Here is a 27,030-nt window from a genome sequence, read left to right as displayed (position 1 = left end):
TCACCTTGGCTTTCCTACAGGGAATCCCCTTGGACCCCACACTCAGTAAATATAGTTCTAGCGAAGGCAAGACCATCCTGGTTCAGAAGGAAGCCAGTGACCTGAGTACGTGAGGGACACCCACAACTCTCCAGGACACAGTGATTGGTTCAGGATTGGGGATGTAACTCATACCAACCCAAATGAGACTCAGTCTGGTATGCTTTCCTGGATTTATCCAGAAAAAGTAGCTCTCCATCTACTAGCATCACTAAGGCAGTAGGATGTGAACTTGAGCTCCTCGTGGCCATCTCTGCCACTACTTGGAGAGAGCCTTCCTGAGAATGAAACCAGTGCAGAGAAGGCAGAGAAAGTACATGAAGAGAGTCCTGAAAGCACCGTGTGTGTCCCTGGATCAAGCTGTGCCTGAAATCTTTATACCCTTGGGTGTTTCACGTACCAACACATTCTCTCCACATTACCCACCTTCCCTTTTTAAAGATTTTTTTAAAGCTGGCTTGGGTTTCAAGTGTAAGTATTCATCAGAGTTCCAACTTGTATATATTTAGTATCTTTATTTTTTTCTTTTTAAATGAACCATTTTTAAAATACATTTTAAGTGAAGTATTCACAAACTCTGGTACTTTAATGATTATTTAGAAACAAGTGATTTGCAAAATACCTCACTGCTAATCAAGGTAGTCCACTGTGTTTGAGCATGGCTTATCCTCTGTACCTGCATTCCCCGTGGGAGGACATAGGTGTGGCCACAGTGTCAGAGAGTGACAGAAAAATAACTAAACCCTCGAACCTCTGACTCCCAGGCCAGATTGCCCCTCTCCCATGGGATCTGGAGTGGGACGAATCCCAGGTCCCCCAGCCCCACTCCCTCTTCCCCTTCGTGAGGATCTCGTTACTGGGGCTGAGGCATCGGATATGGCATTTGTTAGTGTATCTATAAACTGTAACTTCCTTTGAAAATATGATTAACGAATTGCAAACGGTTTCCAAAGGTTTATAAACAGATACTTTGAGAGCCACGGGTAGGTTTGTAGTTTTTGGTGCCTGTTTTATGAAAAAAATATGTGGGGGAGAATTTAATAAGGAAAGATATTCTGTGCTATGAAATACTTTGAGGTGGAGTTTCAAATAAAGGCCAGATGTGGTGAACACACAAACCAGCCTGTGGCCTAGGAGGATGGGGCAAGAAGGACACCTATCTGAGGAGCCAGCAGAACCATCGGGGGTCTGCCGTTAAGTGCCAAAACCTTTCTGGCAGTGTTGAATTGTCTGGATGTGAGTGCCCCTTTGTGTTACCTACAGACTGACTGTGGAAGCGGAATGGGGTGGGCTAAGGTGATGGCCATGTTCACGTGGGTTTGAACAAAACAAAAATGCCTTTGCTTTCTCTGTGTTCCTTTGGGAAGGACTAAAGGAAGTCAGCTACACACATCCATGCAGCCTCTGTGAAACAAATATTATGTGTGCTAATAATTGATAAACAGTACGTGCTGTTCCATGCTGCCAACAGGAAGGAAGGAGTTGGGGGTGGGAGGCCCACAACTGGAGAGGAAGAGGCCTTGCCCAAAGCCAATGCCATCTGGAGAAGGGGTGTGGCCAGGGGCTGGGAGCCAGCCTTTGTCTGGGCAGATGTTTCTCTTGGGAGGCAGTCACGGTCCTCAGCTGGTGAATACCTTCACCACCTCCTCCGAGGCCCCGAGTCTCCTCTTGTCTCAGAGGCTGAAGTGGCCATTTCAGAAGAAGGAAGGGAGGCACATCTTCTTTCCTCCATGTACAAAAGAGGAGGACCTAATGGCCACTGGGCTCTTCATCCCTTCACTCTTTCATTCAATCATTTGTCCGTACGCATATCCAAAAATACTGTTGGACACCGATTATTTATCAGGCCTTGAGCAAGGCCCAGGTGAGCCTCGGGAAAGCATGGAGAAGCTGTTTGAGAAGGATCATCTTCCGCCCTCCAATTGCAGATCACGATTCACCAGGCCAGTTAGGAGAGCAGGGAAAAGCCAGGGCCCCAGAGGGAAACTCTGGTTCAAATCAGGTCTATACCTACAGGCTGGGTGCCCAGGGCTCACCTGCACTTCTCTGAGCCTGCCTTGCTCCTCTGCAGGATGGAGGTAAGAGCACTCAGCTCACAGGGCCGCCACGAGGAGCAAATGGGCACAGAAATGGTTGAGCAAAGCAGATGTCCTGACAAACAGGGCTGGGGCAACCTGCCACCCAGACAGCGCGAGTAAGCGCTGATGTTGCCCCAACTGATGAGACAGGGCAGTGCACGTCAGCATGCTCATGCCTAGAGACGACGTTCATGGGGTAAAATGGTTCTTAACAGTACAGCTGTTTATTAATACTTCTAGTCCCTTAAAGAGGCAGTTCAGCTTGGCTCGGGGGCCCATTCTTCTCAAAGTCAAAGGGAAGGGTCTCAAACAAGGACGTGGTCCCAAGGCCAGGTGGCCAGATGGGCCTGTGACAGACTGATGGCCTCTTCCCCTAGAATTTGCAAATCAAGGTCTCTGACTGTCACAGCATGTCCTGCCCCAGAGGAGATGGCCGTAGGGAAAGGGAGTCTCAGTGGTATCAGCCCCTGCTCTACTGGCTATGGTCTAAATGGTTTAAGCGTTTACAGTTTTTTAAGATCCCCCCCACCCCGGTTATACATGTAACAACTGCTCATTTTAGAAAATTTGAAAAATAATGAAAAGTGCAAGAAATGGAAAAAATATTGCCCTCGCTACCACAACCCAGGGATCGCCACCCGACATTCTGCTATCTTTCCCAAAGGGCAAGTACTTTGAAGCGGTTACTGTTTTCAGTTTTCTAAGCTCATTGTTTCTCCAGCAAGGAATTTATAAAATGTAGCAACCAATCTGTTCTGCTTTCCAACTGACTGCTTTAAAAAAAAAAAAAAAGCAAATTTGTTTTTTTTCTGCTGGCTAGCTTCCCCCTCAACTCCCTATCATTCTTCTTGAAGAGGGTATTTCTTGTGCCAGGCACGGTGCTAAGCGCTGTGTGTGTATCTCCTGCAATTCTCACAACTCCAAGAGAGGAGTAATTCTTCACAGACGGGAAAGACGCAGAACCCAGGGATGTCGGTCACGCAGTGGCATGGCTAGCAGGCACTGGAGTCTGATTCCTTCCTTCTGCCTGCTTTCTGAGCCTCCAGTCTTCACCACCCTCTGCACTGCCTCCCTTAGCTGGTCCCTTCTCATAACTCACTAACTCAGGGCAATCACTGATAGCACTTCAAGTAGCCAGCATGTTAATGGTGGCAGAACCGCCTTGGAAACCAAATCCCACCAGCCATTCATGTCTCTGTTAACAGCCAGCTCACTGGGGCTGCCTTGAAACTAACCTTGATGGCCAGGGGTGCAAGAATCAGCTTTAGGTGAAGAATAAGTACACTACTGAGTGAGTACAGTAAGCTAAGGATCATGCCACATGTCTAACATACAATATGTATTTACACGATACCCAATAACCAATATCCAACTCAAGGCCTCAGAGAAGCCTGGTAGCACCTGATGGTATCACTGATAAAGGATTTCCAGCAAAAGTGTGACCCTCTGATTGTGTGACCCCACCACAGCTCAGATAAGCACATGGTTGGATGTCATAGGCACTACGGCAGGAGAGAAATTCTGATGAATCTGTATTCAGAGCTGAAATCCTTTGCATTCATGGGAAGATGAGACGCCCAGATACACCAGAGGGAAACAGGGCCACAAGGGTGTGTATAAAGGCAGTCAGAAGGTGGGAGAGAGGCAACAAGGGCATGCCGAGACAACAAGCTTTTCCCTTTTTCTAAAAGGCACTGTGCTCTTATTAATGAATGTTTTTAAGTGTCTCGAAGACGAAAAGTTCTACATGCTCTCCTAGTGTGATTACAAAATCCTTTTGATTGCTGTAAAACTATAACAGCTCTGGTGGGTTTTTTTTAAAACAATTAACTGGCCACTTTGAAAATCCGAATGACCTTTATCTTAAACAGTGTCCTCTGAGTTGCTGGAAATGAGTCACACACGCTGTGAGTGGGGAGGAGGTGGCCAGCCCCACCACCATCGTTTTTGCAGGTCAAATGTGGTTTACTACACAGAGGTTGGATTTAAATTCTCCTTCTCAAAAAGCCAGTCTGTCTTGTAATAGCAAGCTCGTCATAAACATGAACATCACGCTGAGTGGCTGGGGTGGGAAGAACTTGCTGCACTAGCAAAGGGACAGGGGACGGGGACTCTGATGGGACAGGAGAGAGGCACCTTCAGACCTGCTGACTGAGGTGCAAGAGTGATGCTAAGGAAAGACCGCCTCTCCACAGAGAAGAAAGAAGAGGGTACACGAAGGCTACATACAAAATAAAAATGCATGTGGGCGCCTGGGAGACAGCTAGTCTAATAGGTCACAACACTTTTGAGACAGAATGCTCTTCAAAGCTTCCTGGGCAAGGGTTAGACGCAAGACAGCATTCAGAATGAATTTCAAAGTTTCAAAAAGTTGCATCAAATTCTTTAGCATGGAAATGTGCCATGTTCCAAAGCTGATTTGATAGAAAGATTTCAGAGACCACTTGAGTCATTAGGAGATAATATCTAGGGTAAAAAGAGGACCTTTATAATTTGAGAGTATGTCTGTGACTTTTGACAAGCCACTTTTTTTTTTTTTTTTTTGCATTTACAGAACTTTATCTGGTATTATTCCTTTGAGAAGTTAATTATATATCAAAAGACTCTTGGGTATGTGGAACCTGTCAGACCATTTTGAACACGGGGTACAATTAGGCACCACAAATTGATTCCAGTTTTGTTTTTTTTTAATTTTTATTTATTTATTTATTTATTTATGGCTGTGTTGGGTCTTTGTTTCTGTGCGAGGGCTTTCTCTAGTTGTGGCAAGCGGGGGCCACTCTTCATCGCGGTGCGTGGGCCTCTCACTATCGCGGCCTCTCTTGTTGCGGAGCACAGGCTCCAGACACGCAGGCTCAGTAATTGTGGTGCACGGGCCTAGTTGCTCCGCGGCATGTGGGATCTTCCCAGACCAGGGCTCGAACCCGTGTCGCCTGCATTGGCAGGCAGACTATCAACCACTGCGCCGCCAGGGAAGCCCTGATTCCAGTTTTGAAATGGCAAAGACAATGAATTTCCTTATTCACTCAAGTAAAATCACAAATTAGTATCAACCTGCACTGTAACACAGTAATGTGTCAGCCTTCAAATGATGCTGCAGCTAACTATTTACTGTAGGGTGAGTTCTCTGTGGTGCTGGCTTTTCTCCTGCCCTCAGTAACATTCCCAGTGCCTCTGCCCAGCTCAATCACTGGGAAAAGGACTCTAGTCTCATCCCTCGTTGGAGGGATGGCAGTCGGAACAGAGAGATCTCTCAACTTCAAGGTCCTTGTGCTTACGGACATGAAGGGCAGGAAGCTGGCAATGATTTTGCAAGTGAAGTAAACAGAGGGATGCAGAAAAGAAGGAAAGGAACCATTCCTTCCAAGCCAGCTGCCATAACCCTGGACTCAGGTGTATGCCTTATGCCAGTAATGGTATCATCCTGCATCACACTGCTGAGCCTTCATCACCCGTGCATGCATGAGTGTATGTGTGCAATTTTGGGAGCTGCTTGGCAGGATAGCTTTATTTTGTTTTGCTTTTTTCCTGATAAAATTTTTAAAGATACTTGTGGAGGAGGAAAAGACATGTAGAGATCCATCTTTGTGGCCACCTCTTCCATGGAAGTTTCTCTGATCCTCCCAGCTAGAGTCTCTTTCCCTTCTTACTCAAGGTAGCCCTCGTTCTCCACTCCCCTGAGGACACAGGGCTTTGCAGCATAAACATGCATGTGGCTATTTTTCCCACTGACCTGATCTCTGCTCTAGCCATGTCCTGACCACCAAACACAATGGTCTCATCAACCATTGGTCCACCCAGCCCTCTGGACTGGTGACTGGGCAAAATGTTTAGTTTTGATTTTTTTTTTAATATATGATTCTCAATTCTACTGATATATCTTTAAAAGAGTGTTTCTGAATGCATGCTGGTCTGAATAAGCCCAAGAGACTTCTGATATCATTCATAACTTATAGGAAAACCAAAGGTCCCCTGCAAGGCTGACTGAGTTTTCTTATATTTGCCTGTGACAATGGAGATATGGGCAAAGGCTGGAACAGGTGACTATAATAAAGAAAGAGGCCAATGGGCCAGGCAAAGTAGCCAGGCTCATCAAACTATCACATCCATTGCTTCTACTAAGTGTCTCCTAGAATTGAATTGCATCTCTCCATCCCTCTTGCCATCACCTTAGTGTTGGCCACCATGATACTGGTGTTGATGAGGGCGCATGTCCCCTAAGCACCCATGCCTGGACTCCACCCTCCAATCCATTTTCCCAAGTCCAGCCAGGGGGATTCTTCTGCAACCCTACTCGGATTACACATCACCACTCAGTCTGAAATCCCTGTTACTTCTCATAGGATGATGTCCAATGTTCCCGAATGCCACACATCCCCATCACCCTGCCTCTGCTTGCTGCTCTGGCCTCTCACCACTTCCTGCCTCTCACCCCATACTCCCCAGCTAGACTGCGCTGACTGCTAGAAGGGTCATTGTCATTCTTGCCATCAGGTCTCTGCACATGCCACTCCATCTGCTCCCAACACCCTTCAACCCGACTCAGAGTCAAGCGGCCACTCAGCACTCAGCCAAGACATCAGCTTCTCTGGGAAGTCTGCACTGGCCTGTCCCCAGTCAGTTCAGGTCCTTCCTGTATCCCCTTCAGCGTCCCGTGGTAGCTCTATCTCCATGACTAACACACAGTACTGCAAAGTCATTGCTTCCTTGCCCATCTCCTCCACTATGTCCCAAGGATCTTTGGGAAAGAGGCTACTTCTTGTTCAGCATTGAACCTACATTGCCAGGAGAGTGCCTGGCAAAGAGCAGTTTCTTCATGAATATTTGATGAATGAGTAAACAGAGTGAATGAACAAATTAGGATGGGTCCTTACTTAATAAGTACATGTTATAACACCAATCACATGCCTGGCCTATTCTAGGCATTTCGTGAACATGAACCCACTTAATCCTCATAACAATCCCACGCAGTAGGCACTATTTTTGTCCTCATTTTTCAGTGGAGGAAACTGACTAGAAGGAGGTTGAGTAACTTGTCCAAGGTCACACAGCTGATAGTAGCAGAGTTGAGGGTGACCCTAGACATGTGGCCTCAGAGACTGCTCTGCTCCATGGAGAAACATGTACTGGTGAACCTCCCGTAGGTGGACCTGAGTTTGCTGCCCGGTGCCTGCCTAAGATGTGTCCTTCGAGGACACAGCAAGGGGATCATGGCAAAGTGACCTGTAGTCGTCATCAACCAGCTGCCTAGAATTCCACCTTGAGCAGAGCTGAGTTTCAAATTATTAACTCTCAAAGGAATCTTTCCATGAAATATATATGAATGTACTATTTATACTTATATTTGAACCTGGATGAAATAGGCATCAGTTAAGGGCATCCAGCCCATAGCACTCTCAAACCTGCTGCAGTACTGGGAGTCAGACAAATGTCTTTACCTGTCCCAGTCACACGCAAACCCTCTTCCTGGAGTGTAGCTAGAAACTTAGAAACTCCAGAGGAGGTTTTTTGGGGGAGAGTGGGGGGAGAAGCAGGCATCTGGGAGAATTAGAAAATTTTAACTGATTCTAATACCTAGGATACACTTCTGAAATCCTTACGTTTCTTCACTGGGGAGAGGTAACAGCACCCCTTGATGCCTGTCAGCTTCTGAATGTCCCAGATAAACTCTCCACAGGATTTTTTCTCCTCTTTCCTCTGTTTATCCTTCCCAATCCCAAGAAATTAAGCTTAGCTCACTGGGCACGTCTTTCTACTTGAGCACATTTCTGCCAAGCAGGGTCCTTGTCTATTTAAATCTGCCTTGAGCATTCCTTAGCAGAAGGGTTCTTGGGCTTTTGATTTAATTTGGAGTGTCTGTATGTGTGTATGTGTGTTCCTTTTAGAGGATGTTCTAGATTTGTTTCCTGCAGAGTCTGGCCACCACTCTGCAGGGGTTGAATTGCGTGCATTTATCTGTGGGACTTCGGTTTTGTAGTCATTGGGTCCAAAAAGAGGCCATTGTGACAATGCTAAATGCCCCTTGACTTGCTCCTCAGGTGGTCTCAGTCCTTCCAGGGAGAGACAGGCACACAAAGCATCGAATTTCAGACTTGAACCCAGAGATCCCTGGGGTGAGGCTGGCAGGCCAGCCTGTCATTTGGGATTTCTGGCCCTGGCCAGCTGGGGCACAAAAGCACTCCATCCTGTGAAATCCCCAGCCACAAACCAAAGAAATGCCAGCTACTGGGGGGGCGGGGGTGGTGGTGGTCACCCGGGTCCTGTTCCAAAGAGAAAGGGGCAAGTGAGGCTGAGAAAAGCTTTCAGCAAAAGCCCTGCCTGGCTTAGGCAAACTGCTTTCTGGCCTCAATATCCCAAATCCATTCGTGATTCCCTTTGCTATGAAAATATCCATGGAGAATGTGGAAATGGCACCTGGGAGGTGTTCAGAAATACATGTGGCCTGTCACCTGATTACAAAAGTTGAGTGAAGATCATAATCGTTTGGGCACCTACTTAATGAAGGGCAACGGTCAGTTCAGGGGTGTGGTGGGGATTAAAAGATTGTGCCCTAAAGCCCATGTTCTCAACCTTTTTATTTGCATTCTTTGCGTCTTATCATTTAGGATTATGTAAAAATGACAGCTGCTTATAATTATTTGGAGGTTTGAGTTGCAATAATTAAAAACATCTGCCTTTATCTTACCGCTACCAGACTTAACCCCTCGAGGTTGGGTCTATTGAACTTCAAAGAGGGAAGCAAAAAATAAAAGAAAACTCCACACATTACTAACAAATTTCTAGTGATTCATTTAAATGTATAACCAGTTATTCCAACAGCCTTCAAACCTTTAATTATCTCTGAAATATATATAATTTGGGACTGCTAATTAGATAGCAATTTAATGCTCTCATGGGGATTCAGATGCACTGTCTTTCTAAAATGTAAACTCACAGAGGAATCATCATTGGCATTCAAATGACTGAATTCTTCAGTTATTCAAATGAGGGTGGGCGTTTACACTGTTGAATCATTTGAATATTCTGCTGTCAGCCCCAGCTGTAGGTTTTACAGGGGTCCTCAATACAGTGAGGGTGAGGCTAGATTTCTCCCAACTCTCTGGAGAGAAACAAGTCCAGCTCCTCCTCGAGGAAACCTAACCTCAGTCTCACAGGCCAGTCTGGCCTCTTCTTAGATGAAGATGGCTCTGTTTTCCTATTTTAAGGAGGAACAACCTTTCCTGGAATTCATAGTTATGAAAGCTTTAATGCTTGCTTCCCAGCATTCTTCATGCTGGTCTGCCTGCTATTGTCTGGGCAGTTAACATTTTAATTAATAACTCTCCCTACAACAGACTGCTGCAGATGGAGGAGGTGAGGGTTTCTCTTTGCCTTGAGCTTCCACTTCCTGTGTATTCCTACCCCCGTTGAGATGGTCCTTTAAATTATATAAAGATGTGCATCACATGGAGAAAAGCAATTGATCAATTAGATGACATTGGACAATGATGGAAGCCAGCTCTCGCATCTCAGTCTCACAATGTGGCTAGGCTTTGCATTCCTGAGCCCAGGCTAGTAGCTAGCAGCTGAGGCTCATTTCCCCCACAAGGGGAAGGAGGTGCAGACAAATCTATAGGAATTTTTAACAGATCATTATTCAACACATTGCCTGTAATTACATTTTGATGAGCCTTTTATTGCTAATTCATCATCCAAGATGGGGCACTCTAGATATGAAATTAATCTAGTAAAACAAAGGTCAGAGTGTGTCCAGTGAAAAGAAAAGCTTTGTCCTCATCAAATCCTTTTGCCAAACAATAAAGCAGCAGAGAATCCTATCTCTAAACCATATTTCCTTAAAGTGCCTTCTCCATTATTAACAGCATAAAGCTAACACTCCCTGGTGCTTCTCGGCGCAAGCAGGCCAATGTGAGGCGAATACACATGCAGCGCCCTGAAATAGAAATGGGAAACGTGCCTGACACCGTCACTTTAAAGCTAAGGTATGTACGCACACAGAACTGTATTTGAAGCTCTAGTCTAGAGCAATCAGTTTTTGCAGAGACATATCAGTCCACTGGTGTCTTGGCTTGAGTCCCCTCTGAAGCAGACCCTAAGACCAGGATTCAAGGGCAAGGTTTTTACTTGGGATGGGTTCCCAGGAAATGCCTGTAGAGACATGGCAAAGTGACTCAGAGACAGAGATGATGGGCAGGCAGCCAACACAAGTTGCATCATCGAGCATGTTAGCGCTGTGGGCACCCCAAGCTGAAGCCCACTGCAGGGGTCTGGGAGCCAGTGTGGAGTAGGAGTGTGGTACAGGTGTGGAGCCCACCTGGGAGGTGGGAGTGCTCACCAGTCTTTGGTGGAAGGATGCTAATTCCTTGGCACATCTCGTCGGCTGCGTGCAGGAGAGGAGTGAATTCCAGAAGTCAGAGAAAGTCTTCACTAGGGTTTTGGCAGCCGCAAGCTAGGCTGGCCCCCACGGAGGTGAGGGCCGAGGGGACATGGGTGGGGCATCCACAGAACTACTCCACTAAGCATGTTCTCCAATAGGAATTTATCAATAAAACCTCAAGGCACTTTCTCTTGTCCTTTGGAAGTCTGTCCTAAATCTACCCAGATTGCATACACAACATCTTAAATCTCCCCATGCCTCAGGCTCTTTGCATACTCGGTTCCCTCAGCCTGAATTAGTCTCCACTCTCTTGGCACAGCAATTTCTTCTCCCCCTCAGGGCTACAGGGCTCAGCTTAAAATGTCATCCCTAACAAGGGTTCTCCTTGACCATCCAAATAAAGGTAGGGCATGTCCCTACTTTTTTTTCTCAGGTCCTTGTTTCCTTTGGAGAGGTTATCCAAAATGTGTAATACTTTTAATTTGCTTACTTATGAGCTTAAAAAAGACATATCTTCTCCATGACCAAATGAGGGAGGAATTATGTCTGTCTTATTACTTGATCCCCAGCATCTAAAAGAGTGCCTGGCACAGGAGAGGTGTTCCATAAATACGTGCCAGATGAGGGAAGAAGCAGTCGGAGGGAAGGTGGGCTACAGCAACACAAGGAGGAGCAAGCTACACATCTAGGTGTCTGAAGAGCCTGTGGTTGCTCCCTAATGTGCCGGACTGGATCACCAACTGTGAACTGAAGCTTACAGGATGCAGACTAACTCCCTGCAGACTTCTCTAGCCGCCCCTTCCACAGCTGACACCAAGTCCTTTTATAAATTCTCCTTCTTGTCAGTATTCCCACCCTGGTACTTAATAATATACTGTGTCATTGTGTAATCAATTTCCTATACATGGGTCTTCTCTCCTGTTTATTTATTATTCCACTTCATCTGCTAGGTATCTCTCCAGGCCCTGGATATGCAAGGGTGAATAAAATGCTATCTGATTAGTGTCTTCAGGTTACTTGCAGTGCAGTGAGGGGACAGATGTGTCAAGGGATTTCTATAATGTAGTGTGGAGCCTAAACTCAAAGGCCTGTGCAAGAAGCCTGGTGGGATGAAGGGGTAGGGTGGTGTGGAGAGGAAAGTTTTGCGGGGTGGGAGTGGGAGAGAGGGAGGCAGTAGACAGCAGGGGTCAGAGCCACACCCAGCAATGGTTCCCAGACTTGGGGATTTCACAACTATATCAACCAGGCTGCTCTGGTTGTAAGCAACAGATACCAATTCTTTATCACGTGAGCAAAAGAGGAATTTACTAGAAGTGTATATGGAAGCTCTCTGCTCCTACCACAATGAGAGATTAATGAATTAATTAATATGAATGAATAAATAAATAAAGGACCTGATAGAGGGCCTTTTGCTCTTGTCTTTTCTTTTCCTTCCTTATTTCCTTCCTTCCTTCCTCTCTCTTTCCTTTTCTTTTAATTCTTCCTCTTTCCTTTCTTCTTTTTCCTTTCTTTATTGGCATACTAAGGACTTGAGAAGAACAAACCTTCCATGTGTTCTTACCTTCGTATCAGTCAGGGGCCCAGCAGGGAGCACATGGCATAGTCAAGCTGGCTAATTAAGGAAGGTTTAATAAAGAGGCTATTGGAACAGTGGGGTAGGGTGTAGGAAACTATAAGAAATGGTGCAGTACCCTGAAGCCAGAAGCAGTGAGGACCTTCTCTTCCACTCTGCACGAAGGGACAGAGGAAGGAGCAGTCACAGGAGCCCACAGAGAAAAGGAGGCTAATGTGGCTTTTGATTGGGTGCAGCCAGTCCCAGAGGACACAGGGCTGAATATACAACCCCACCCCACTCTCCTCTCTCCATTTCTTCTGAGTGTGTGTCCCCCACTAGCTAAACTCCATCCATAGCCGAGAGCAAAGGAGCCACCCTGAGTGCCATGCAGGTGGTGTGCGGGGGCAGAGAGCAGAGGCAAAAAGGAAAACTGTCCACAGGAGCCAAGGGAAGTCCTCTAGCCCAACTCTCATTTTATAAAAGAACCTTGTAACACTGCTTCAAATTAAGGAAGTTTGTTCAATTGAATAGGTTTAACTTTATGAAAAATGACACTGTTCATAGTTGTCTTTTTTTTCCTCTGAAGATTGAGCCAAATTTGCTTTCTGACTGACAGAGTCCTTGGCCTAGGCATCAGTTAATCTCTCTGAAATAAGCACTAATGCACAGGATGCTGTGAGGACTTAAAGAGGCAAAACATACAAAGGGGGTAGGCACAGACCCTGGTTCTTGACACTCTAAGTAACAACTGCATTGTCACTGTTAGTCCCCTCTCTGCTAAACCCCATCTATGCCCTATGTGTCCATGTACACACCCAGCCACAGAACTTGGGGACCAAGAGGTTGTTGAGTTCTTGAGGTTTGCAGAACAGAAAGCCAGGCACCCCTCTAATCTACTTAATTCTGAAGCTCACGAGGTGTAAGCATTCCCTGCTCAGGGCTGCAATGCTTCCAATCAAGTGTCCAGACCCAGGCAGTTCCAACCGTTGCCCTCAACAATTTCATCAAGTGGAAAGCACGCAAGGCTCTGTTTTCTCCTTTGCCAAATGATGTATTTCAAAAAGAACAGGCTCGCTACGTGGGGGTCACGCAGTCTTGTTTATTTTTTCTCCGAGCACACACTCCTCTGAGCAGACACACTTACTAAGCATCTGTTCATTCTTTCTTTTAAACTAAATGGGATGGATTCAGACCTGGCGTTAAGAGGAGTCTCCTGGGCTGTGTTTTGAGAATGGGCTCAGGGACCAGGCACATTGCGGTGCCCGCGCGCCACCTACTGGCCGGTCTCGTTCAGTTCACAGCAGTCTGAACAGAGAGTGGGCTGAGATGGGATTCCAGCCTTTGGGAGCCATAGAAAGGACTATAAATGAGGCTAGGTCCCTACCCACTACACCACGACAGGCTGGGGCCAGCATAATGCATGGTTCTGCGACCAGAGAGAAAAGTCGTGCCTGGTCCAGCCTGAGGACAGAGATCCCGGGAAGCGTGTGGGACCCCCCACTGAGTAGGAAGAAATGGCCTCCAAAGTGGACTGTGGATGCAGTTGGTGTGCATATCACCTCCTCTGGGAAGCCCTCCAGCATCTCAGGGCACCCTTTCTCAAGAAAAGCAGATGCTTCCCCTGCAAGCACATAGCTCTTCTTGGCCTCTCTCGCTATCAAGAACTCTTGCTTTGCTCAATGAGTTCCCTGTGGGCAGAGACATTCTTCTACCTGCTTCTACGTCTCCATCAGCTAGCACAGTGCCTGACTTGAGGAACATCTGATGAATGTTTGCAGGCCAGCAGGAGGGCAGAGGCAGGGGCGGAAAGAAAGGAGGGCTTGACCAATCACATGAGCTTCAAGTTTTGCGTCCAATGTAGCAAGGACTCAGTAAACGTTTGATGAGTAAACATGTGACACCTGCACTTCTCATTTATTGTAGGAAATTGGTACCCAGATATTTAGTCACCAGCATCCTTCAAACATCATCAAAATCACTCAGTAAATATTTACCAACCACGCCCTCGATACAGCAGCAAAGTCACAGGAAGTCACAAGGGATGGGGCAGGAGAGGCTGAACATACAGACCTTTCCCAAGAGTGATAAGTGATCCTGAGGAAACTAAAACAGGGGATGTGATGGGGAGTGATGGAGGAGATGTGTGGCTCCTTCGGTCAGAGAGCAAGGATGCCTCTCTGTGGGGGTGACATCTGAGGTGAGACATGGAAGCTGAGAACAAGGCAGTCACAGGTGTATCCGGGACAAGATTCCAGGTAAAGGGAAGAGCAGGCACAAGGATTTGGAACAGAAGGAGCTTGGTGTTTCTGAGGAACGGACAGAAGGGCCGGAGGATACCTGGAGCACGGTGCGTAGCCACACAACTCTGGCAGGTCAGAGGCGAAGCCAGATCTGGCAGGGTGCTGGGATCATGGCCTGGAGTTTGGGTTTTACTGTAAATGCCAAGGGAAGCCAGACCATCTGAGTGATGCCTGTGAAAGCCCCTGCTGACTGCTGAGTGAATAATGCTGGGGTGGGGGATGGGGCGAGGGGGGTACAAAAATAGGTGTCCAGAGCAGAGCTCAAAGGGAACTGAAGTCATCCAGGAAAGACAGGACAGAGGCCCTGTCAAGAGTGACAGAGGGGAGTGGACTTGGGGTGCATTTTGGAACCAACAGGACATGAGGGCGGATGGCATGGGGAGGGGTCCAGAAAAAGTCAGTGCTGGAGGCCACACCCACACCTGTTGAACTAAAAAGAACCCATAGCATTTGCAATGAGTGGGTGTGGATGGGAAGAAGAAATGAAGGAAGATTAGTTGAGGCATTCCTGGTCCAAAAATTACACAAAAAGAAAACGATTAGATGTGTGGGATAGAAGCTAGTCCTTGCATGATTGAGGATCTGCATCATGATATAAAAATCATATTTAAACGTCACATTGAACTTTTTGGGAATGATACAGAATCTCCTCACATGGCCCACTGCTTGAACTAAGTCAGTGGATTTCAACAAAGATTCTGATAGCGGTCCTTCCTTTCAAGCTCGCATTTAAACTGGCGTTTGATATGCGCTGTCTGCTTAGCATTTAACATATTTACATGTGTCCATAGGCATGTTCTTTTCATTCCTTATGAGAGGACTTTGGCATAAGAATATTTACATTTATTAGCCTGTTCACGTGTCAATCTGTGTTATCAATGACCTTCTGCCAGGGTCCATCTATAACCCATGTGCAAAAGCAAAAGGGCACAGAAAAATGAACTGCCTGGGCGTCCATGAGAACAAAGAAACAGAATCAACATTTGGAGTGGGGCGGGGACAGTCAAGGAGTAACACAGGGACTTGCTGGTGACATCAGGCAGAACTCAGGCTGTGGGAAAAGCAACAACATTAACTTCCAGAGGGAGTGGGGCAATTCTGTAATGGGAAGATGACTGTTATCTGCAGAACTTGGGCTCGTTAAAGAGTTAAGCTGAGTTTGACAGGACAACAGAAACGGTCTGGTGTCTGAGTATTCTGATGTAGATAACCTGACAGCTCAGTCTTCCCACCCCCTGGCCTGGGCAGCACAGTTTGGTTTAGGGCATCTACATGGGTTAGGTGGGAACCCGTGGGGCTGAAACAGGCAGAGCCAATCTGTCCTGACTATCGACTCGATGACCTTGAATTCCAGACAACTCCCGACAGCCTGGGAGGCCACAATGGAGGAGACTACGTAGCCCCTGACTGTTTGCACAGACTCCCAGGATGAAACACTGGTGGTAGTGGTGGAGCTTGTTCTAATCCACTTTAAGGAAAGAGGAGGTGCTACCATCTGTTTACACTCTAGACTGGGTTTAAAACATCTGGTTCAAAACGTCTGGCCACACTCTAGACTTGTTTTGTTCCATAGGGCAGCCTCAAGCCACATGTGGCTCTTGAGCTCCTCAAATGTCGGAATTGAGATGTGCTGTGGGTGTAAAATATATGCCAGCTTTCAAAGATTACTATGAAAAAAATGGCCAATAGCTCATTAATAATTTTTATATTGATTGTAAGTTGAAATAATGTGATTTGGGATATACTGGGTTAAATAAAATATAGCCTTAAACTTAATTTCACCTATTTCCTTTTTAGATGTAGCTACTAGAAAATGTTAACTTACACAGGCAGCTCATGTTTGTGGCTTGCATTACATTCTTCCTGGACAGCGCTCGTCTAGACAGATTCTCACTATAATCGCCTAATGATGACCCTGTTATTCATCCATGTGGCTGCAAAGACCAGGCTTCTCGGTCACTCCATCCTCCAGCCACTCTGCCTCCCATTTCTTGAAGAACCAACCACCGTAGCACAGTGAATTTAGCACATCCAAACTGATCTGGGGGCTCCTGGTTCTGGCTCTTTCTAGTCATTTTACCACCTTATCACTTGGTGTCTCACCTTCTTGTTTGTAACATGGGGATATGCACTGCCTCATGGAGAACCCCAGCTCCTCAGCCTGGCACCCCCAGTTGTCTACAATCTGACTTCAGGCTGTCTTCTAGACCTACCTTCCACCCAGGCCTGCCGTCATGCACACCCCTCCCTTGAGCCTCTGGGCCTTTCTACTACTCTAGCATCCTAGGCTTGCTATTAAATTAGTTAATGATTAAAAGCCTTAAGAACTTAAAACACTTTGAACAGTGTCTGCCACACAAAAAGGAATCAACGAATGTGAAAAATATGACTAAGACCAACAACAACAATAACAAATACAAAATGCATCTTCCCTAGTTGTGTCTATGGTTACCCTTACACCCTACATATAAAATCGCATCCATTCTATTTGATTTTGAGTTCTCCGAGGTGGGGCACTTCTCTGCAACCACTCCAAGCAGCTTGCTCAGTCCTAGAACATGGTGGCCATCTAGCAAACGTTGAGGGAAGGAATGAAGATTTCTCTCCATCGTTCCCAACTTCCATCTCATCCACCACTACACCCAGTGGCCCATGTGACTGGTTAATTTTCATCCAGAATAGAAACCCTTCAGCATCCTTCCTCATCTTCTGGGCTTGAAGATACAGAGCAAACAGCTTTTGGCAAATGTCAACGTGGGTTTCGTGGAAGTGAGTCCTAGATTTTGCCTGCCCCAGGCTCCTCTGTGGAGGCTTGCCTGTGCTGTGGCTGCTGGAAGGGAGCCTTCTTTGTGTTCTCTTGGTGGTTTGACTAGGCCCGCATTCCAGGGCTCCTTGGGAAAGGCAATCAACTCAGATGTCCCTTTCTTCTAAAACCGAGGGGCACATGGATTACCAAAATCTCAAAGAAAATAAGATCATGGCAAAGGTGGTCCCTTCCTAGTCTTAGCTCCCTCAATGCTCTGTAGGGCAAAAGAAAAAGAGGTATTAGGGGCTCCACATTTTAAGAAAAATTCATAAAGCTCTCAGAGACATGGGAAAAATAAAGTGCAAGAAGAATCAATTTAGACAGTAACTCTAAGTAACTATGCTTTGAAATAGTTTTAACCTGAATGTTAAAGAGGGGCAGAGAACAAGAAAAAACTTCCAGATGTTTAATAACTACTAAAAAAGCATTCCTCAAGGTCTGACTTGAATCCTTTTTGCTGTGCTACTGTCCTATTCCCCACCCGTGATATGGCCCCCAGCCCACGTTAAGATAGCTCCATCAGCCCCCAGTCTAACACACGGGACCCAGCACACCGGGAACCGGGTTAATGTTTGTTGAATCAACATCAGTTAGTCTACCAGAAGTCACAAGCAGGTGGCAAGGACAGAGTGGCTGAGAAACACTTGGACAAAGACTACAGAGAGCCCACGTATCAACAGAAAAGTCTTACTTGAGCAGCTTTGCCAATTAAACCAAAGCCAGTCTGCTGAGTAAGGCTCCTACATCTGAGCTGTTTTTGGAGATACTTCATGATTCACACCCAAATCATACAAGATGAAAGAAAATACTGGATAAAATCAAGCCAAATATTAAGTTTGGGGGGAAAATTTTATTGGACAAATAAGAAAAATATTGGTATTGTGCTTCATGAAACCCACTTCTTTCCTCTGCCTGCAGGGGCAGAAACAATCTCAGTGGCAGATGGAGAGGGAATAGGAGTTATTTTAAGTGAGTCTGCTCCATCCTCTGCACTGGCCACAACCTCCCACTCGCACCCGCCGTGCTAAGCTAGCAGCCTTGGCCAGAACCGAGGGGAGCATCCATTTGTAACAAGGATTCGATTATATGGCTGGGCTTGGAGAAGGCCAATCAGGTTGGAGTGAGGATTCCCTGCCCGAGCTGGCCAAGGAAGCTGCTGGCGGCTGGCTCTCCCCAGCCGTGCTTGAGGGCCTGACCCGGTGCATTTACATCTGGTGCAGACACCGGGTTTCTCGGGGAAGCACGCCAATTACATTATCCCGAAGGACCCAAAGTAAGAGAAAAGCGAACAGTGGCTTTGGAGGATCCCTTCATCCATTCCCCTCCTGAGTTCCTCCTCTGTGCTGAGTGGCTGGTGGTGAGGGAGAAGGAGGGATGAAGCTTTCTGCTTTTGTTGCTCACGTGAACAAGACAGAGAGAAACAGACCACTTGTATGCGCCAGAGCTGGGGTTATTCCCCCCATATGGATTGATTCTTAACTGTCATTCTTCAGTTACTGCAGCTGCTAGTATATCCTTATTGCTACTCTGAAAACAAACAGACAACAATAGCAACAACAACAAAACCCTTCAGTTTCCTCACGTAGTAGGGCTCACACAGAACATCCCAGTGTAGCTACTGTCTGCTTGTCTTCTAGCTCAGAGTTGGCCCAGAAAATTGAGGGTGTGTGTGTGTGTGTGTGTGTGTGTGTGTGTGTGTGTGTGTGTGAGAGAGACAGACAGATACAGAGAGATAGAGGGAGGGGGAGAGACAGCAGGCATAAACAGGCTTAGCTGAGGTTGCACAGACTAAGTTGATACCAGGTTCAAAGTAGAACTGCATGCAGACTGCATGATTCCAAGGACTCTGTATCTATTCACTTGTTTGTGTGTGTATACAATCCCTCACCAATGTTTATCATAATAATCTGAACCAATTGAATAATAAAAAGTGTTCTTTAAATCCACCCCCACTCCCAAGCATCCACCACCACCATGTCCTCCCAACCCTTATAGCAGCCAGGCATAGTTCAATAAAATCAATAAAACACAAACAGGGTGCCGTATAACCGCCACTGTCCGCAAAATGTCCTGGGGCCTGCTTTGTCACACAAGGCTCTTTACTTGCATTATCCCATTTACACTGACAACCAGTAATATTATATACATTGGTTATGGCAAGATTACAAGAGAAAATGATGCTCAGAGAGGCTGTGTGACTTGCCCAGAGTCACACAGCTGGGATATGGCAGGACCAGGAATCAAGGACAACTTGTGTACTGCTGAAGTGGAATTCCTTCCACTTCACCGCTGTTTTTTTCCCAGTAAGAAAATGCAAAACTCAAGGCAGGGTCAACACTCACTACTGATCACATTCATATGGGTTAGTTCATGTAATCCTCAATGGTGGGCATCATGCCAAACCTCTTCTAAATATGTCAGGGCCTCAGGGTCACAGACTGATAGATGGGATAGATGGCTCACTGACCTGGCCACTCCTTATGTTCTTATCATGGATCAATTGCAAAATGCTTCATCTGGTTTGGGCTTGGGTTCTCACAAGTGAGATGTGCAGCATTTGCTTGGGTCACCCCATTTATGGGAATTTGACCCTAGCTACCATTTCCAGTGAAATCATTCAGTGCAATGTTTCAACAGTGAGAAGAACAGAAATGACTTGTATTTGTGAGTATTTGCACTGTCAGGAGATGATCAGTGTTGACTGGTTGGCCTGTTTTTATAAGAGCCTTTTGGCTGCCCTCTCAGTGGCCACAGCTCTGGAAAGTGCATGAGATGGATTATTTGCAAACAGACCATTTGCTGCATGACCAGGAGATATAAAAGACCAGAAAGACTTCGTGAGTTGACTGTGCAGATGGGACCTGCTCATTTCCATTGCTATAGAGAAAGGAAAGGTACCTTGGTGACTTCTGACATCTGGTTCCATTTTGTTCCTTCTTTAAAAGCTGATACATGGAAAGTTAATTCATTCACTAGCGGAAGATCCAGGTTTGATTGTTTCATTTACTTTGATCCACTCCAACTTGGAATAAATAAGCACTGGGAGCCCATACTCAGCCACACCAAATACGTAACTCCTACCACCCACCAACAGGCAACCCCAACTGGAAGGCTTGGAAATGGGTAATGTGTTAAGCTTTTTAAACTTAAATATGTTTTTAGACTTAAATATCCTTAAAAAGTTAGTAGCTTTTTCAATCAGACTTTTCAATGATTCTGAGTTATGTTTGGAATTAGCTAACCAGTTAACTCAACCCTTTTTTGATAAAAAGATTGTTGAAGTCAGGTATTACCTTAAGTCCCATCCTGAAGCATGCATATGGGATCCACATGATGTGGCCATGACTCCATTAATACCAGGGCAATTAGAGCAAAGTTGGATGATGATGGAGCTAAAACATGGACTTTTTCTAAACAATGATTCAAGCGAGAAGCAAACTGGTCCCCACGATGTTTCACCAATAAACATTTGCATAGCAGGCACTGCTGCTATTTTCTAATTTTGATGAAAGGGAAAAAGACATGTGGGGTGGATGTGCGTGCGTGCGTGCGTGCGTGTGTGTGTGTATAGCTATAGGAAATGAACTACACTTTCTTAACATTCAAAAGCAGAGTTTACTATATTACTCTTTATACTTTTATATCTTCTTTAAAATTAGCTAACCGCAGACCGAAAGGGATGTCCTTTTTTCAACACATTATAACTAGTCCAGGGATGGCAAACATGCGGTGCACTCACTGCCTGTGCCCCTCCAGAGTCCACAGTGGACCAGGGCCTCCTATCTGACAAGCCTGGCTGCCCTTCAGAATCCTCCTCAACACAGTACTGCAGGCAGCCTCTCCCCAGGGATCAGAATGGACCGTGATATTCTGGGCTGTCCTGGATTTGACCTAACCCCACTCACTTCAGAGAGAGTGAAAACGATGCTGAAAGAAAATGGTTTACACGTCAGCTCACCAAACTATGCTACTGGATACAGCTTAGGCAGGACAAGGAGAAAATCTCAACTGTTTCAATTAAACACAAAAGGTACTGTTGAATACCTTCAAGGCAGCAGGCACTGGGCTTGGGTAATGTATTTTGGGGGCAAATCCCATCAGAATAAATTTCCAGGGATCTTGGATCTAATCTGTTGTATCAAATGTAACTTTCAATAAGTTGGTCTCAGACTGAAGTGTTAGAGACCATTTGCTATATAAAGGTATCTATTATGATAGGTTTCAAGCTGTCCAGAGTTTAAAATTTTTCCATATATTGGCAGGTGTGAAATAAATATATAAGTACATATAGAAATATATGGATTTATGTACAAAACCATGATAGTAAATATATTTACCCTACATTATTTACATATTTTATGTCAAAATGCTAGTTATAAACTGTTAAAACAACATTTTAGAGACGGTATTATGAATTGAGCGTTTCAAGTGAAAACTGCAAAGTGTAATTACTGTAGAACGGAAGAAAATCTTTTAAAATCATAAAGGGATAAACACAGAAATAAGTATGTCTCTTACCAGTGGTCTGAGTTCTGGATGCGTCAGGATATATCCATTATTTGTGATTGCAAAGGCATAGCCGTGAATCCCTAACTGTAAGAAGAAGTGAGAAAGAAACCTTCATTAGCTTGCTCCCTGGTGAATTCACAAAGCAGAAAGCAGCCCGACATTTAGTAATTTGCAGCTTAAACTTGGCATTCATAACCCTTATCAGCACAATATTTCATTAAAATGAATGCAAGGCACTGATCCTTGACATTTGGTGGAAATGAAGACCTGTCACAGGATAAGCTCAGCAAATAGCACAATTTAAAATGTCACAGACCCACGTTGGCATCCAAAACCCTTACTCTGATTTATTTAAAACAAAAACAATTATAGTTTTTAAAAAGCAAGTGGCTAATGTTTCTGGAGACCCTATGTCCAAGTGAACAGAATTCTGTCAACCTGGGTGTCTTCTCTCTACCTGAGATAAGGCAAGAGGGGCCTCCCTCTGAGGCACATCTCGGCTCCCTACAATTCCACACCCCTAGGGGCCATCGCAAGCATGCACTCTCCTAGGCAGTCATTTTCCATAATTCTTCAAGGATAAAAGTGTCCCCACCAGCCTATATAGGAGCCTGCCAACCCTTTTTATATCCTTTCGTCTTTAAATTGTGAGGCTGCCAAGCTTTTCCATGCATGCTTCCATCGACACAAAGCCTGGGTAATTTTCTATGCAGAGCCTCACTTAATTTATGTTTTCTGACTAAATGGGACTATGGGAAATAGTTTGAGAGCAATGAAATGTTTTACTAGCTTTAAAAAGTATGTAATCAAATTTAACACTGCACTTATTTAAATAATAATCCCAGCTTTTTGACAATATTTCTATTACACAGTTGACTGCACCCATTGGCTACAATAAATTTACCTACAAATCATTCATGTATTAAAATGGCCTCTGGCATAGAACCCATACTGATCTCTCTCTCTGAAGAAAGAAAATGTAACTCACTTTTGCCAGAGCAGTGAAAGGGGAGAAGAAAAAGAAATCCTCTGTTTTTTTCCAACGAGTTATTTCATAGTTCTGAGCCCTCACTGTTACTTTTCTTGGAAATTCTCTGCTGCTCACATTCTTGAATATGATACTATTAAATGATCCAGACAACAGAGTTTACAAACCAAGAATGACCCTGTCTGCTTGTTAGCTTAACGTCAAGGTGATGTGAAATTAACTTCAGAGAATTTAACACCAGAAATTAAAAGTTTTCCTTGCATTACATAAAGTAAATATGCACATGGTAGTCAAGGGCAACAGGCATTTTCTTCTGGAGTTACCTTGCAAAGCAAGTCTTAATAAGATTCTACTTGATTCTAATGATAAAAGTGTATTTCATTATGCTGTGAAAGATAAACCAGCTATCCTCTGAGATGTATATCATCTCTTTCATCTTGTCTCTTGGAAAAAATGTCAGACACAGTCAACACTGCATTAATTACCTTTATTTATGTCCCAGTTTAATATGGACTGCAGGGGTCAAAAAAGACTCAGAGAGTTTGACTTTTTCCATTAAAGGCAAAAGTGGTATTTGGTTGGAAATTCAAACTCACAATGAGACCAAACAAATAATATTTTATAGTCAACTAATACATTCAGTGCCTTCTAATTTACATTCCTTCACTTCTTGGTTTGCTTGTAGGAAGTAATACTCAAAAGAAGGTAAAACTCCATGCATATGCCCCTCTAATGCCCTCTACTTTTCTTGTGTCAAAATGATAATAATCAATTATTTGTGAGGTTGACTATAAGTAATCAAGGCATCGGTCAAGGCCTTTAATTACTTAATGCCTGTCTCCCTGCCAGAATATAAGTTCTGTGACAGCCAAGGTCATACCATGTGGTTATGGAGGGGTGGCTGCGATGGAGGGAAGAGGGGTAGAGAAAGGAGAAAGCAGAAAAGGAGGAAGGAGGGAAACAAAAGAAACTGAATTGAGTGCAGATCCTACAAAGCTATCCTAAACTCTCCACTTCCTCCCTGGGATGCAGAGACTGAGCTGACCTTCCCACACAATGTCCTCTACTCACTGTTCAACTGCCATCTCTACTTCCTTGTTGCTCACTCATGCCTGACCCTACTAGAGTCTGCCTCTGCTGTGACCGAGGCCTCGCCTACCAAGATGCCACCAGAACTCCTTTCTTTACAGTTGCCAGTGGCCTCCTAACTGCCAAACCCCATAGAAAGCTCTCTCTCTTCCTGGTTGTATTAGCCGACTGCCCCCTCCTCCTTGACACTCTCTAGTCCCTCAGCTGCCAGGACCCACATTCCCGGGTCTCCTCCCTTTCACAGGACCCTCATCCTCCACCCACCCTGGAAGCATTCATTTTCCCTAAGTTTCTGTCCCCAGTGTCCCTTGTCTGCTTTAGCTCTCTCTCCCGCAACACGATTCATTAACCACCTGGATGCTGTTGATCTCCAGATCTGTGCTCCAGCCTTGGCCTCTCCCCTCAGCGGCAGATCCCAGTATCCAAGTGTGTGTCGGCCATCTCTGCCTGGACATCCCACGGGCGCCCCAGACTCACCCAGTCCAGCATGGTGGCTCTTTCCCTTAGCGCTGCTCTTCCTGCTCTTCTCTCGCAGTCGGTGGCACCACCAACCACCCAGACTCCCAAGCTGCAAACTCCTTTTTCTGTTTCATCCCCAACTTCTTGACCTAAGTAATTACTAATTTTTCCTCCAGAAATCACTCAGATTCAACTCTGCTTCCCCACCCTACCATTCATGTAGATTTAATATAACAGATTGCCATAATGGTCCTACCTGCTCTTCCTGCCTCAAAGCTTGGCCCCAACAAAGTCATCCTTCAGATTAATCAAAGTCAAAGGTAACTCTGACTCTGTTGCTCCCCTTTGTAAAACCCACTAAAGACCTCTTTCATGTGTAAGATAAAATCCATGGGCCCAGCCATCAAGTCTCCCTGGGGTCTGGCCCCTACCTAGTTACCCAGCACTGCCTTCTTTCACTCATTGCCTCTCAAGGGCACACGACAGCGACACCACCACCCCTGCAGTTGTTTTCTCCCACTCAGACTTTTACTCACACGGTGTGAGCTGCCCAGAGCACTGCTCCTTCCCACCTCCCCTGAGCTAATTCTCACCCATGCTATGAGCTCAGCCTCAGGATCTTCTCTTATAAAAGGTCTCTCCTGTTGCACCGTCCTTTCCATACCATGTCTCCATAAAACCCTGAGAATTTTTTCCATTATTACCTTCACCCTAATACATGAAAATGCTACACTTACTTTTCTGCCTGCTTCTCAACCCTAGCTGGTTGTCTTTCTTTCCTCTGCCTTGTTCTAGATAAGGCAGCGCCTCCCCCATAAGAATGGGCTCTTTGTGGGGAAGGAATCATCTCACTCATTTCTGACTTCTCCAGTCTCTAGCATAATGTCTAACACATGACAGGTGCTCCAGTTAAGGTTTGCATGTATTTAAGACATTCACTACTTTACCCAAATATTACCTAGTTCATCTTTAAAGTTTGAGCTAAAGTAAATATTGAACATGAGCTGAAAAGTAGAAGCTGATTTGCTATCGGAGGTACCTAGTCAGTCCTCCTCAAGCCTGTACCTGAGAAAGTCTTCTGACATTCAGAAACTATCTGGTTAACATCCTTCCCAGGAGAACAGTCTGAGAAAACAACATCAGAATGTTTTGTTGGTTGGTTGATGGCATATGGATATAACCTAATGTAGATGTAAGAACAGAAACTGAGCAAATCTCAAAACACATTCTGTGGATGAGTCTCTCAGAAACCTTAAACTTGTGTATGGCAATGTCCAACATTTGTTTTGGGTCCCAAATCAATATACAGATGAAATCTCTAATTTTTGTTTCATCTGAAATAGAACCCGTCTTCCTGTCCATTCTAATGTGCAGTCCCGTGGAGTAATAAGAGAACAGATGGGACACAAGGCCTTCCAGCACTTGGGGCTGCCAAAGGGGCCCTCGTCCTGAATCATACTCTTCTGGAGGCCAGGAGCCTCAAGATCCAACAGCCCGGGGAAGGAGGTGCTTCCCTTCCAAGTGCAGAGACTTTGGGCTAATGAAGTGAACCCAATTATAAAATGGCTCATTACATTAACAGGGGCTGTGGTGTCTGGAAATTATTGCTGGGATGTCTGGTATTCTTAATAAAAAGTACAGGAAGTCCGATTGCTTGTGGGAAAATCTATGAAGCTAAGGGAAAAAAAAGAATTCTATCTTCTGGGAAAACCCCAAGAGCAGACTCGTCTTTACAAGGTGTTAATCAAGAGAAAAAGGTGTAATTTGCACTCTGCTCCCTGGAGCTCTCCTCTCCTAGATGAGAGAGCCATGTTCAACCACGGCTCACTCTGCCTGCCATGCACACCTTTTCCCCAAGGCTCTTGGGGGAACCAGAGGAAGGATAACTTAGATTAAGGTATGTCATAGCTGGGTCTCTCGTTCCCAGACCTTAGGCAAAGCCTAAAACAGAAGTGCCTGTATTTCAGACACTGCTGGTTAATTTTCTGTAGCTGATCTTCCTCTATCCCCTTATTATACTTTGTTTCATTTATCTTTTACTAGCTGAGTTATACTGAGAAAGTTGTTTCACATATCCTCATCTAAAAACGGGGCCAAGTGGTAGCCACTTCATGGGAGTGTAATAAGGATTCAGTGGGAATAGTGGATATAAAGCACTTTTACCATACCAAGCACACAGTAAAAAGTTCAATGAATGCTTTATTGTATTATTTTAGCTACTAATATTATTTTTAATATTTTAACTATTATTTAAACTATTACTATTATTGTCCTTTATTGTTCCTAATGGCTCTAGGGTAATAAAGGCTAAAAGTTTGGATTGCTAGTTGTGAGACTTGGCGAGATATTTAAACCTTCTGAGCCTCTGTTTCTTTAGCCAAGGGTAATAGCAGTGTCTACCTATTATTAAGTGAGATATGCTATAAAGAGCTTAGTACATTGCCTAGTAGAGGAAGCTTTGAGAAACAGACTCACAGGGTAATTGTTATCAGTTCCTATATGTTCACACTTTCTTGATTTACTGGGCATATATTAAATAGTGGCCCTATATATGGGCTTCTACATCTTCTTATATGGTGCAAGAGGATTAAGAGTGGTAAGGAAGGTGGGATGCCCTTCCTTAAGCAGTAAGCCAGCAATTCTGGGCACCTAAGTCTGGGGATTTCAATAAAAGTAAAGTCCACTATCTTTAGGGGCCTCAAATACCTCCCTAATCCCCTGAGTTTCCATCTCGGGCAGCTATACTGTTTCCAACATGTGCTTATGCGAGTTTGGATCAACCAGATGTCCTATCATGCTCTGGAAACTTAACTTCAACTGTAAAAGCCTT

The 27,030-nt window shown here is 45.1% G+C and overlaps 1 protein-coding gene across 1 annotated transcript in view; it reads right to left on the bottom strand.

Annotated features, from left to right (window-relative positions):
* CACNA2D3 (calcium voltage-gated channel auxiliary subunit alpha2delta 3) overlaps positions 1 to 27,030 on the bottom strand; it is a 768,110-nt gene that overhangs the window by 172,761 nt on the left and 568,319 nt on the right. Inside the window, 1 exon segment of the mRNA XM_036869418.1 lies at positions 21,674 to 21,748. Within this exon segment, the coding sequence (XP_036725313.1) occupies positions 21,674 to 21,748 (75 nt within the window).

Source organism: Balaenoptera musculus, chromosome 11 (genome assembly GCF_009873245.2).
Source record: "Balaenoptera musculus isolate JJ_BM4_2016_0621 chromosome 11, mBalMus1.pri.v3, whole genome shotgun sequence".
Lineage (NCBI taxonomy): Eukaryota > Metazoa > Chordata > Mammalia > Artiodactyla > Balaenopteridae > Balaenoptera > Balaenoptera musculus.
This window is presented reverse-complemented; position numbering and strand designations above follow the sequence as displayed.